The following is a 14020-nucleotide window of genomic DNA, read 5'->3' as shown; positions in this document are numbered from 1 at the left end:
ATTGTTTATACAAAATGTTATTGGTCTGTATGCTGCTTTTCCAAAGGGTACTGCACAGTTGTACAGGGTCTGTGTAGTTTTCAGGCCAGTGTTCAGTTATCTGTGTGTGTTAGGGTTAGGGTTAGGGTTAGGTGGTGCTGGTATTTACATTCAAAACTGATCTTCTGATTGGATTATGTGATTTCTGTTATGCAGTCGGAGGGGGAGGACAAGGAGGTCCAGGAGCAGGTAACTTTATTTATGATTATTGCTGTATTACAAACAAACATATTTCTGTTTTTGTCACCATTATTGGTATTTCCTTTGTCACAGGAGGTCGCGGTTACGGTGGACCGATGCAGCCAGGAGTGTTCCACGGATACCCCCTCAAATCACCCAAACTGCAAGGTGTGACCTAAATCTATACAGTTACTGTGTTGTTTACAAGTTGTATTGTTCTCTTCATATGATATGTTCAGTATTTAAACCTTGTCCATGTTACAGTTCTTCTTTCTCCAGCATACAGACAGTCTTACTCGCCTTATGGCCTGATAACCAATGGGCACTTCTATGGGTACCGCCCTATGGTTTTCTATGGTGGGTTTATCACTGGTTGATTCTAGAGAGAGATTTCTGTCTTTGGGGCCCCCGATTGCTCCAAAAGCAGAACACTGCCTCCTTTGCCTGCTTTGTAGAGATTACCACAGCAATGCTACTGTGCTACCTCCTACAGAAGATGAGACAGTCCCAAACGCCGCTACTAAACTTTTCTGCAATAGAGTAAAGCACCAACTCACCGATGTCCATCTGGGGATCATTATTTGCATAATTATTTTCTTACTACTTTTCTTTTTCTCTAATATGTATCATTGTCCTCACATAATGAAGACGGTATAATCACTGAAATGTAATTTCTGTCTTAAACATACTCTAATTGGTTATTTTCAGGCATTTTTTTCTATATTTGATAGTTAAGAGGAGATAATGATCTTCAGTAATATTGAAATTACAAGGTTTAAACAACATATTGCATGGATTCCATGGATTCCAAGGATTATGTATAAAATGGCTTAAATTATTATTATACTGTTCATTTGTAAATGAGAATTATGACACGGTTTGCAGATTGATAATTTTCAAATGACTGTGTGATACGGGTTATTTGGACACCACAGGTTCAGCAACACTGCAATCAGGAGGCAACTGAATGAAGTCTTTGTTATAATGTAGGTTAACCATAGTTAAGTGAGCAAATTAATGAATAAAACAATTATGTGAGACACTTTCTGGTGCTACAATTGTGCAAAAAATGCAGCAAACTTAGATGTTCACAAACTAAACAGCATAGTTCTGCTGTAACAATGAACTATTTGCCTTAAATCTTAACTTTTACTGGGACCCACTAACCTCTTCAATGGATAACAGCTGGATTACAGCTGTTTCCACACATTTCAAAACAATTAAACTGCATTTTAATGTATGAGCAATGTCACAGATGGTTTATTTTAGCATCAATGTCTCAAGGGTTTGTTTATCTCTTTAGGTGGCCAAGGAGCAAAACCTGGAGGTGGAAAAGTACCTTATGGTACAAATACACTTTTACTTTTTTTTTTCAAATAGTTGGTGTAACTGGCATCCCTTTAAATCCCGGGATTAAAGATGTGTCACATTATAATGTTTCAGGTTATGGCAGCTTTGGTAATGGTGGGGTTGGACTTCCAGGAGGACAAGTTGGATCAAGGCCTGGTTATCCTGTTGGAACTGGTGTGTGTGTATGTTTACAAACTGTTAACTGATATGGAGCAGAAAGATGAAAAACAAAAAATGACGTATTTTTGTCTTTATGCAGGTGTGGGGCCCGGGGTCATCTCACCTGCTCAGGCTAAAGCTGCCAAATATGGTATCCTACCACATTCATTAGCAAGACAATGCTTAGACAATGCTGTCCTGTCTAGACAAACACAATGCAAGTTGTGTATTATCAGTTTGGGATGTATTTGTGTCTTGTATTTGTATATATGTACGTAAATCTGTGTTCTCTGCTCCAGGTTACGGTGGTGCTGGAGGTGTTGGTGGCACTGGTGGACTGTATCCAGGGCAGGTGGCAGGAGGTATAATATATAGCAATCCTTAAGCCTTACTAGCATGGGTTAAAAAAGAAATGTACTTTCATTGCCATTCTCTCTGTATTTTACTATGTATTTTAGTTGTAAAAGTATCATACATGCTTCTTTATCTTTGAATATTTTACAGCAGGATATGGAGCTGCGTCCAAGGCTGCTAAATATGGTGAGAACTTTTTCACATCTTTTTTTACGCAACCTATTCACTCAGTCTGTGAGTCGGTTTAAAATCTTTAGTACTTATATTCCCTTAAATAAGAACCTCTCCGTTTATATCAACCTGTTGGTTCTTCTGGTGTTCCCTGGACAGGAATACCAGGGGGTGTACCAGGAGGAGTACCAGGGGGTGTACCAGGAGGAGTACCAGGAGGAGTACCAGGAGGAGTACCGGGAGGAGTACCGGGAGGAGTACCGGGAGGAGTACCAGGAGGTGCACCAATTGGAGTACCAGGAGGAGTTCCAGGATTACCAGGGTTTGGTGGATATTTACCAGCAGCTAAAGCTGCTAAATATGGTATGGTGTATAAATGTCTTATCATATGCACTTTATGAACTTAACAATGTTTTGCACTGTGAAATTTGTGTTGTGTTTTTATTATGTTTTATCTTGGTTTCCCTTGACCACATACACTGAAGGACAAGGAGGGACAGGAGGACAGTTAGGAGCAGGAGTATATGGAGGACAAGGAGGACAGTTAGGAGCAGGAGGATACGGAGGACAAGGAGGACAGTTAGGAACAGGAGGATATGGAGGACTGGGAGGAGGTGGAGGATATTCTGCTGCTGCTAAAGCTGCTAAATATGGTATGAGATTTTTATTTGTCAACTAAAGATACAATTCAGTCCAATTGTTTGCTTTACTCTAGTCTCTAATCTCAAAGGCATTACCTAATTAATTAGGATGTGTTATACAGATACTATATATACTACGTTGATGATTAACTTGTTTCCATGCAGTCAATAAACTCACTTTTTAAACCATATTTGTAGTAACATCACCTTTCTATTGTCAGAGAAGATCATACTGACTGAGTTAGACAGCAACAACAACCCTAAAATCTCCTCCTTATCTAAATTACAAACATGTGTCTTCTCTTGCACTGTTGCTTGCTGAACAAGCAACCAAACAAACATTCACTGTGGTAAAAAAGTGCATGATGCTGGTGTGTTCCCTCCTGAATACCACAGCTAAAACACACTCTCTAAGCTATATTTCCCCAAAGACCATTGTTCATTCCCTAATCATATAAAAACTATTACATATTATTTACAATGCATTAAAAAAAACATGTACACATTATTTTTGCCTGCACAAATGGATGAATGTGATTTGAGCTGCTTCTTTATACTTGCTTTCCACAGGAGTAGGGGGACAGGGAGGAACAGGAGGACAGGGAGGAACAGGAGCATTAGGAGGAACAGGAGGACTGGGAGGAGCAGGAGGATTGGGAGGAGCAGGAGGACACTCTGCTGCTGCCAAAGCAGCTAAATATGGTAATTATAACTGTTGTCAAATCTCAGAACTTTACGTTATGTGGTTCCTGTGGTTGGCCACAGCGCCCTGTGATGTATATGAGGCAGAGAATACCAAAGAGCAGGTCGTAAACTATAAAAGAAACCTGCTGGGATTGAATCACAAGCAATAGTCTTATGTAGTATATTAGATACCACCAGCTTTAAGCAGACAGACATTTGTCTTCCACAGGCGCAGGAGGACTAGGAGGAACAGGAGGAGGAGGAACAGGACTGGGAGGCACAGGATTGGGAGGAACAGGACTGGGAGGCACAGGACTGGGAGGAGGATACTCTGCTGCTGCTAAAGCTGCTAAATATGGTAACTGGAATTCAGTCTCTGGAAAAAAAAACTATCAATGGAAACGAATGCATTTTACATTTTACGTAGTGATTGAAGTCAGTGTACATGATTAAATGATTCATTCTTGTATTAAAGGTCCAGGTGGTGCAGGGGTAGTTCCAGGTGGAGGAGCAATTCCTGGAAGAGTCCCATTTTTACCAGGATATGGATGTAAGCAGTCCCCCGCAGACTACTACATCTACATGAGCAATGAATACAATATTTTACTACTACTTTATCACTTTTTAATCTAACATATTCCGGTCATGTTGTGTTGCAGCTTTGGCAGCCGGTGCTAAACCTCCGAAATATGGTGAGACGTAGTGTAATTAATACCATGTCATCCATTTCTCTTATGTTGTTCTACTCACTGGTGTACAACATGTTGTTACATAAATCCAATGTTACAATCACAAGATTTGGAAAATTGAACCTTAAATTCATTAATACATTTACTTTGGTTTTCAAAAATGGTAATGACAGGTTGCTGACAAATTCTGGCAACTGTAATCTTTCATTCATAACTAGAGAGATTAGTTCTTTATTAATTTCCCAACAGGAGTCCCAGGAGCAGGCCTAGGAGGAGGCGGAGTTCCAGGGGGAGCAGGACAGGTACTTCCTGGTGTTGGCTATGGTGGTAAGTTGTTCAGTTCATATATATAATTTAGACCAAAAGGTTTTGTACAATGAAAGTGCTTCTGCTGTTTGTTCTGCTGAATTATCAGTCACACACATTATGTTGCCTCCTCACAGGTTATGGACCTGGAGCTGGAGTCAAACCCCCGAAGTATGGTAAGACGTTTTGTTTAAGTAGTTTTTGATATTATTTTTGTGTTTTTGACTAATTTGAACAATCATCTTAATCATGTTTATGCTTTCTGGACCTTAGATGATATGCTATTAAGAAGAAGATGGTAGAGCAGGCGTCTTCAATTACAGAGTTAGAGTTTAGCATCTAAGCTCCTACTGATTCCCTTAGAACAGATATGTTTATCATATAGTGGGTGTGGTTGGTAGTTGATTATGGAGAGTGAGGGATGTCGAGTCGACTCCCTGAACTAGCTTGCAGGTGTCGCTCCATTTGTCCAGGGGTCAGAATTTTTCAAAGCAGTCACTGTTGGAGACAGACATAATGTTTGTTCCTAATTGGCCTATTGTTTATATATTTTCACTTTCTTACAAAATTAATGTAATTTTTATTTATCCCATATTTCTATATTTCTGACCTGCAGATTTGATTAGTGTAAAATAATTATGCAACCTGCTTTATCTCCCTTAAATAGGCGTTCCAGGAGGAGCTGGAGCAGGGCTGGGAACTGGAGTACTGGGGGGAGGAGGAGGAGTACCAGGACAAGGAGGACAATACTCTGCTGCTGCAAAAGCTGCTAAATATGGTATAATAAATAAGCACACCAATATGAATATACAAATATCACACATTCAGACCAATTAATAGTCATTCTGAAAGGAACTTTACAATTCTTAATAGTTACAAACCTCATCCTATTTATTAGTTGTAAACTAATGATGTGACCTGCTCCATTTCCCTTAATCAGGAGTGGCAGGAGGAGCTGGAGCAGGGTTAGGAACAGGAGCAGGGTTAGGAACAGGTGCATTAGGAGTTCCTGGAGGACTAGGAGGCGGACAATACTCTGCTGCTGCAAAAGCTGCTAAATATGGTAATAAATAATCACACTAACACAAATATACAAATATCACACATTTTGAACTAATTAATAATCATTCTGATAGGAACTTTACAATTTTAAATAAATACAAATCTACTTGTTTACTCACTTTATCTCATCGTATTTATTAACTGTAAACTAATGTGACCTGCTCCATTTCCCTTAATCAGGAGTGGCAGGAGGAGCTGGAGCAGGGTTAGGAACAGGAGCAGGGTTAGGAACAGGTGCAGGAGGAGTTCCTGGTGGACTAGGAGGTGGACAATACTCTGCTGCTGCAAAAGCTGCTAAATATGGTATAATTAATTTAATTAATTAAAAGCATACATACACAAATATATCACCCATTCAGAACCAATTAATAGTGTATAATGTAATAGTGTAATAGTGTAACTTAAATTCCAATAATTACAAATATTTTTTCTCACTGACTTTATCTTAATCTAGTTGGTATAAGATTGTATTCATCTTGTGTATAAACTGATTTTAATAGGCAGGACACAATGTTAGGATAAAAATGCAATTCTGATAGGAACTTTACAATTATTATATTACTGATTACTTTATCTCATCGTATTTATTAACTGTAGACTTACTAGTAAACTTTCCCTTAATTAGGAGTGGCAGGAGGAGCTGGAGCAGGGTTAGGAACAGGAGGACTGGGAGGAGCAGGAGGAGTTCCTGGTGGACTAGGAGGGGGACAATACTCTGCTGCCGCAAAAGCTGCGAAATACGGTATAATGAATAAGCACACAAACACACACAACACTCAGAAACATTTAATGGTGTATAACTTAACTTAAAGATAGGATATAATTACAAATCTTTATGTTATTGTATTCACCTTGGGTATGTACTGATGCTAATAGTTGTTTAATGTTTAATATTAGGATATTGTACAATTTATCCAACTTTCCCATAATCCCTAAATCAGGTGTTACAGGAGGAGCTGGAGGGACAGGAGTTGTACACGGAGGGGTTGGGACTCAAGGTATTGCATGTGCATGTGTATGTAAAGATGGAAGAAGAAGTATTTTTATTTCACCAGTGTACAAAATCAAAGGTAAATGTTTGGATAAAGATATTGATGAGGGTCTATTATATACATTTAGTTAGACAATGACAATAGACCTTTTTTTTTATAGTGACAGGATAAATGGAAAAACAGGAAGAGGGGTATAACATGTAATAAATCATACAGGTGACAGCTGTGACCGTGCAGCCATGCAGCATTTGCTGTAACCATTTGGAAGACCATTTCTATCCTACATATGGTAGCCCATAAATAATCCCCCCTAGCCTTTTCCTCCAGTTCTTCCTGGGGGATCCTGAGGCGTTCCCGATGCCAGATAGGATATGTAGTTTGGTCTCCTCCCGGTTGGATGTAACTGGAACACTTCAAAGGGAACCTCAACCACCTCACCTGATTCCTCTGGTGCAAAGGATGCCTAGTACTAGTTCTAGTTCGAGCAACTTCTGAGCTTCTGACCTCATCTGGTGAACCGAACCACCCTGCAAAGAAAACAAATTTCAACCATCTGTGATGTTATTTTTCATCATTACCAAAAGCCCCTGATGAAGGTGAGGGAATGTAGATCGAGGAGTGGTGATCCTGGTGATCAGGCACTCGCCAGCCAGCTCCCTTCTTAGGCCTGGCTGTAGGAGAAGGTCCCAAATGGGAGCTGCTGGTCAGCCACTTTCCTGATTTAACTCTGTCAATTCTCCTCAAACCAATTTGCCTTGGGTGACCCAACCAGGAGTTACTGCCAATGCAAACCCCTCCACCACATTTAGGTAGCTGTTCTAATCTGCTAATAAGTTATGCCATTTAATTGTTTGGTGAACTTTTGTCATTCACAAACATTAATTATCATATCTAACACATACAAATATTGTTAAATAACAGTAAACACCCGGCTCTTTTCCAGACCAGAGTGATATTCAACCATCATACGGAGTGAAATACATTATAGAAGAAACAGATGCCAATTGTTCCACAGAAGAACGCACAGGTTTTGAGATGTAGCTGTGAATCTTCCTTAAATTGAACTCTGCTGCTCTTATGTGCTGTTGGTGTTGTCTCTTCATCAAACAAGATGTCAACTCTCTAGAGTCTCAAGAGTCTCTAGAGGGAAAAGTCTGAGACATTAGAGACCTTATTGTTAGAATATTAGCAGGATAAGCTGTTTGTATTGTAATGTAACAGATAGTAGTGGCAATAAAATTTGCTCTTGTGTGTGTTACAGGAGGCGTCACTGGAACAGGACTTGCCGTGCCAGGAGCTACTCAAGGTACAGGTGTCAGTGTTGGTGCAGATGGTTCTGTTGTTGTGATACCAGGTGGAGCAGGTGTTCCTGGAAAACCAGGTAAAGCTTATTTTCTTAGATGAGCTTTTTTTTTTTTAAGTATTGCATTATGAACAATGTTTTTATTATTTTTGCAGCAAAGGATATAGGTCTCGCTGGAACCCCTCAACCAGGTACAGTGAAATGCCAACACTGCACTTCCTTGGACATTTACTGTACACTTACACATGTTTTGCAGTATCTATATACAGCGTATGAGAGCAGAGGGAGAAGTGCCATTTGCACTCTGTTTTGGGGTGACTACACAAGTGCTGCGCCATCATTTTATCCCATCTACATTTTCTTCATACATTTCCTGCCCACAAAGCTCATATGTTGTTTGTATTGCTAGTGCTACCAGCTATTGACCCCCTCTAGCTTACAGCCTCCCAGCTGTGGCAGTATCAAGGTCTACCTCACAGCTTCTGCCTTTTTTAGTCGCTCTCAAGCTGCGCCTGTTTAAAGAACAATGGATGAAACTGGAACCTGTTGTTTTTTGGCAGAGCCCACGCCTATTGCCGAAACTGGCAAGGCCCCAGAGGTCCCACAGCCCAGTAAGACTTGCAGTTTGCATGAAACCTTTGACCATGAAGTGGAATCTGTGGTATTTAATACATATATATATCTAATTGGGACATAAATATATACATAAATATGGGACAGTCCACTCAGTATTTGTGAATTGTGAATGATATTTCGCCCAAAAGAGACAATCTTTTTTTATTCAAACACATGTTTTGCAGGTCTACAATGTTTTGAGCCGCATCCAGAGATATTAATAGATTTAAATCTTAAAAGCACAGTCCTTTCTCCAAATGTTAACAAAAGGCTAGCCCCACCACCTTTGGCTGCATCCTACCAGGCTCCAATTACAAAACCAGTGATTTTACCTCACAGATAATAGTTGAACACACTGGACAGAAACTAAATCTCAAACTCAACAGAACCATCTTTGTGCGTCACCAACGCTGGTTTAATAAATAGAAATAAACCTTTAATTCACAGAGTTAGATGTGAATTTGGTGGCAAAACATATTTTTCGCATCACATCCGCTCCATTTGTAACATCACAGAAAAGACAAAAATTAGGACAAGAAACAAAGGTAGTAGGGATGTACTGGCTTAATATAGCTCAATAAAGCTGATACCAATCAGTAAGAAAATGATGATACGATCGTTTGTTTTATGTCAGCTGTCACAAAGGTGTTTTAACTGGCAAAGCTTTCATACACAGAATGCAACAAGTGCAGCTGACGTCAAACAAAATAACCAAAACTGTCTTGATTAGTCTCTCCACTGTCCCAACAACCGTCAGCTCTGCTTTGGTTTGAATAAATTCTTAATTTACAGACGTAGATAAAAAAAAAAAAAACATTAAAGTGTCTCTCCACTGTTACACATGGACGGACTCACATGCACTAAGTTAGTGCAAAACATATATGCGTGGCCAGACCAGAGAGGTAAACAAGACACAGACTACTACAGACCCAGAGGAGGTGTGATTTTCTGCTTAGGACATTATTACAACACAATATCTTTATTTGCTGCTATATTAGTGTTCAAAATCTCATATATATATATAACCTTTAAATGTTATGATTTTTACCTTAATAACAGTTGTTCATCTTCTCAAATACTGTGGTAAACTGTAGAAAACATAAATGGATAATTTTACCACGTAGTATTCTACTTCATGTCGGGACTGTAAAGACAGGCACTATTGTATTACTTCTTTCAGCATTACACAGGATCTAATGAGGGAATTTGGGGGTTTTGCCACCAGCATTGTGTGGTCTGACAGATACCAGAACATTTGCATATGACAGCTACACACGCAATCCTTAAATGTCAGGCTTCATGTAGTGCTGAAAGAGAAATTGATATAGCCTGTCTGGTCCCTGCCACTTCCCCATCATGTCAGTTGTGGCCACAGGTTGTCTCTTTTCACAACAGTACTTGTCTTGTGCACTCCTTTCCTTTTTACTAACAGCTCACTGTGCTTGATGAATTACATTCATGCGTTGTAGTAGCTATAATATTTTAGTGATTTCAAATCCATAAGATGTGTAGAAGGTAGTGATAGATTAATACTAGAATGTCACCTTTCCACATTTGACTGCAAAAGTTTGTTTTGACAATATGAATGCTTGTAATTAGTCACTTTTTTCTGTGTGTTACAGTTCAGGTTCTACAGCAGGGGATTGTTGTGATATTGCCATGAAACTCACACGATCATAATGTGACATTTGATCTGCAGTTTTATGAGCTGTGAAGCCCCCTCTATAGAATACAACCTTGTAGTAGATTGTTGTTTCGTACGTCTGCTGTCTAACACGATTTTCTCCTCATGTTGAATGTTTGTATTGTGTTATTCTGAAAGGATTATGTTGTTTTTGTTCCTGTTTGTTCTTTCCTGTACATCAGTTTTTAATTTTAAAAGACAGTCTGACTAATTCTTCCTTTTTTGTTCTGTTTTTGTGCTCGTGGATGTGTTATAAACAGGCGGTGAGTTCAACATAAACATTTACTTTTTATTTTATTCTGTTGTATGTCTTAACCTGTTTTAATGTACCTTTATTTCTGACTTTTTTTACAGTTTCTGGTGGAATTATTCAGCCTAGCTGTAAGTTGTACAGTACATATGAAATTGTTTTTAATTAACCTGAATATATAATTACTGTAGATACAGTATCTTAACCGTACCTACTTTTTTTAATTTACAGCTGGCTCAAGTGTTGGTAAATATGTTAAAAGTCTCTCATATTGAAATATACCAAAGAACACATAAAAATTTTGTATTTTGTACAGGTTGTATTCAAATGTTTAAGTGCATTTATTTCATGTGTTACAGGTGGAGCAGGTGTCCCCTTACCCTCTGGTGGTAAGAGCAGTCATCATTTTCTTTCTTCTTTCTCTTTTTCCCAACAGTTTAAAATAAACAGTTTACATATTAGTCTCTTCTCTCCTTCAGTTGCCACTGGAGGCCAACAACCTGGGGGTAGGCCAATATTTATACTTTTATTGATGTAAGAACTCCATGTTGTTTTTAGCCCTTAAAAGAGATATTTTGTTATTGAAACTTAATGGGATGCGATACATCTACCTGACCGCATGGTGGAGACAAAGGCAAATACAACAGCTGTGGTCGTTTCTCCCTGCTGCAGTCTGGGATTATAATAACACTGCTGTTTTCAGGTATTGGTGTCGGCACAGGAAGCAAAGCACCTAAACCATACAAACCAGGTAAATGTGGCAAATATTTACCTTAAAAAGGCAAGAACATGAATTAAATCTTGATTAGTTTGCATAATAATGTATAAAATGTGCAGCAGAACTGCCTTATCTCTGGCTCACAATGAATTAACTAATCATTAAGTTGACCTTGCTCAATTATTTACCATAAAATGGACATTAAATGAATTGTAAATATAGGCACTGAATATTCTGCTTTGCCATAAAATGAACTTCCCTTATCTGCTGTGGAGTAGAGGATCAGTGTTGCCTTTGTAGCTCTTTCTAAAATACCACAAAGTCAGCACACAGCATCTTAGCTCTGTCAGGCCTTGTCAGAACATCCTAATGATGTTATCAATAAATTTTTATGATCTTATACAGTGTAGCAGTGTAACAGTGTAATAGATCATGCTTTCACACACTGGGCTGTATTTATTACTGTGCACATTCTTTTTAGACAGTTAATGACTCAATTTGAATCGATAAAAGCAGCAGTTAATATATAAAGAAAAGCTGCATCAGGCTTTCTTTACCCAATTATACCTCCAACAGACTGAAAAGTCATCAGTTTTGTGCATCTGCAGGTTTGCAGTTTTGGGGTATTTTTTGCTGCTGTGCACTATTTTACCTGTCATTGACATTAGACCAAGTCCAAGGTTTTTTGTTGCATTTCATTTAGTTCAACTCAATCAGTCAAATGTCAGTTAATCTTATTGTCCATGAGAGGGAGCGCAGGAGCATCCATATAAGACAATAAAACAAACCAAGACACATTGAACACTAAGGTTAAAATCATACAGCATGGGGTAAAATAAATGTTAAAACATTAGATATTGTCAAGATAAATAAATTTTATAACTGATTTGATGAAAACTAAATGGACTAATGATGATAGTTGATAGTAAAATCTATTACATTCCTCTTTAAAGCAGAATTAGGAGAGAGATCCATTGATTTTTGTGTCTTTAGTTTTTCCCTGAGAACATAATTTTTTGATTCTTCTCAGTTTTCAAAGTAATGAGATATCTAATCATTTAAGAAACAATTCACTGGATTGGTTTTGGATTTGAGCTAATCTAATAGTAAGATGTAGTTAGAGATGCTTTGATTCCTCAGTGTAATGGAGAATCTTCTGTTAAATCTTGTGACTTCACACCTTTAGTTTTCTAACACTTTCACTCCGAAGGCACTGGAGTAGGTGTCGGCCCAGGCGCAGGTGGCTATCCCTATGGTGGACCCTATGGAGGCAAGTTCTCTATATTGTCTGCTTAACATTTATAGACTTTAGGTCTAAATGCAGAGACTATTACTTCTATCCTCTCTGTGCTTTAGTCCCTTACGGTGCTGGTACCGGCACTGGACCCGGAGCTGCAACGCTTCCTGGAGCAAAGCCGTTAAAACCCCCGGGTGTGTGTCTGTATGCGTGTATTTCTGCTTCAGTTTATCCAAAGTTTGTAGTAGTAGTAGTCCAATGTTTTTGGGACGTTTGTTTAACTTTTTGCATGTGGAGACTCATACATTGTTGTGTTGTGCCGTCTTGTTGCAGTGACTGGAGCAGGAGGTGGAGTAGGAATCCCACTGGCAGCAGGAGGTTATCAAGGTCAGAGCACACCTACATTTATTTTAACATGTAAAATAAAACTTTATTTGTGGACTTCAAGAACACAGAGCTGTCAGTTATTGGGGAAACACCAAGCATGAAAAGTAAAACTACTGCTTATTTATTTCCCACGTGTTTTTAAAAAATATTTGAATCAATGCCATTTCCTGGATGAGCCAGCCCCTGACACAAACTGTGGGAGATGATTTGACCTACCAGACAATAATGTTACTTTTCTCTGTCATCACGATTCAGGGGGATACAGGCCATATCATCAAGGTTATGGCCAGGGTATGTATGAGAGGAGAGGAGGATGAGCACACTAATACACAATGTTCTGCCCAGTGCTCAAAGTGACAGTTGGTCAAGAGATGCCATCGCACTGCACTTCCTGTGCAGGAAAATTGGCCATCTGATAAGTGTGTGTTTGGGGCATAGAGTCAGGAATGAGAGACTAGCTGGATACTTTGATTAAGGAAATCTGGTGGTTTTAGTGGAAACAGTGTTTATTTAGAGTCACTAAACCCGTCTCTCTCTCTCTCTCTCTCTCTCTCTGACAGGTGGGTTGACGTATCCCTCTGCAGTTGGACTGGGAGGAGGTGGTGGTGGAGCTAAAGCACCCAAACCAGGTAAAGTAACAGGAACACAATGTACAATGTGTGCGGTGAGCCCCTTTAATAGAAGTAACACTAATAATAGTAATGTGTATAGCTTATAGCCACTGAAGCACTACATAGCTTGTATGGCTCCAGTCAGTCATAAAGAAAGCACATGTATTAATTTGGTTTAACAATGGCAGCAGAAAATCTGCCACATTAGTTATGTAGTTTTAAAAAAGTACAAAATCCAGCTCCACCAAAGGCAGTAATCCCTGCAGTGTTACAGTACCGTTAGGAGTTTGTAAATGGAGCAAGTCAACAACACATTTCCTGGTGGAGACTGATTACTGTTGTTGTAATACTGTGTACAACATCAAAGTGTGACTGTTTGAAGATAACAAACCCCCGGAGAGTCTGGCCCTGGAATAGCAAAACTCTGCCAGAGGAAGTTTGGATGAGGTTGTAATTGTGACCTCAGTTGGTCCACAAGTCACTTCAGTTGGGGGACCAGACCCCTAGAAACCAAATGTGGGACAGTTATTTTATTTGTGTGAGACGATGTGGGACCTACCAACACTGAGAGGTATTGTAAAATGTTTA

At 39.1% G+C, this 14020-nt stretch overlaps 1 protein-coding gene across 9 annotated transcripts in view; it reads left to right on the top strand.

Annotated features, from left to right (window-relative positions):
- elna (elastin a) overlaps window positions 1-14020 on the top strand; it is a 49225-nt gene that overhangs the window by 29676 nt on the left and 5529 nt on the right. For 3 of the 9 annotated variants that reach the window (XM_035680487.1, XM_035680483.1, XM_035680488.1), the window contains 31 exons: window positions 196-228; window positions 313-387; window positions 1523-1564; window positions 1663-1743; window positions 1829-1879; window positions 2028-2090; window positions 2233-2268; window positions 2413-2616; window positions 4054-4128; window positions 4238-4270; window positions 4517-4594; window positions 4711-4749; window positions 5241-5351; window positions 5514-5636; window positions 5816-5938; window positions 6261-6377; window positions 6577-6633; window positions 7889-8008; window positions 8086-8121; window positions 8491-8541; window positions 10490-10492; window positions 10584-10610; window positions 10711-10725; window positions 10839-10868; window positions 10959-10985; window positions 11183-11230; window positions 12408-12467; window positions 12554-12628; window positions 12768-12821; window positions 13077-13112; window positions 13382-13450. In XM_035680487.1, the coding sequence (XP_035536380.1) occupies window positions 196-228; window positions 313-387; window positions 1523-1564; window positions 1663-1743; window positions 1829-1879; window positions 2028-2090; window positions 2233-2268; window positions 2413-2616; window positions 4054-4128; window positions 4238-4270; window positions 4517-4594; window positions 4711-4749; window positions 5241-5351; window positions 5514-5636; window positions 5816-5938; window positions 6261-6377; window positions 6577-6633; window positions 7889-8008; window positions 8086-8121; window positions 8491-8541; window positions 10490-10492; window positions 10584-10610; window positions 10711-10725; window positions 10839-10868; window positions 10959-10985; window positions 11183-11230; window positions 12408-12467; window positions 12554-12628; window positions 12768-12821; window positions 13077-13112; window positions 13382-13450 (1992 nt within the window). The remainder of the gene's footprint in view (window positions 1-195; window positions 229-312; window positions 388-1522; window positions 1565-1662; window positions 1744-1828; window positions 1880-2027; window positions 2091-2232; window positions 2269-2412; window positions 2617-4053; window positions 4129-4237; window positions 4271-4516; window positions 4595-4710; window positions 4750-5240; window positions 5352-5513; window positions 5637-5815; window positions 5939-6260; window positions 6378-6576; window positions 6634-7888; window positions 8009-8085; window positions 8122-8490; window positions 8542-10489; window positions 10493-10583; window positions 10611-10710; window positions 10726-10838; window positions 10869-10958; window positions 10986-11182; window positions 11231-12407; window positions 12468-12553; window positions 12629-12767; window positions 12822-13076; window positions 13113-13381; window positions 13451-14020) is intronic. The other 6 variants (XM_035680486.1, XM_035680484.1, XM_035680485.1 and 3 more) reach the window with 6 other exon arrangements.

Source organism: Morone saxatilis, unplaced genomic scaffold (genome assembly GCF_004916995.1).
Source record: "Morone saxatilis isolate NCDOM2014 unplaced genomic scaffold, NCSU_SB_2.0 Contig8, whole genome shotgun sequence".
NCBI classification, from domain to species: domain Eukaryota; kingdom Metazoa; phylum Chordata; class Actinopteri; family Moronidae; genus Morone; species Morone saxatilis.
Note: the sequence above shows the minus strand (reverse complement) of the source record. Positions and strands in the feature narration are given on the sequence as shown.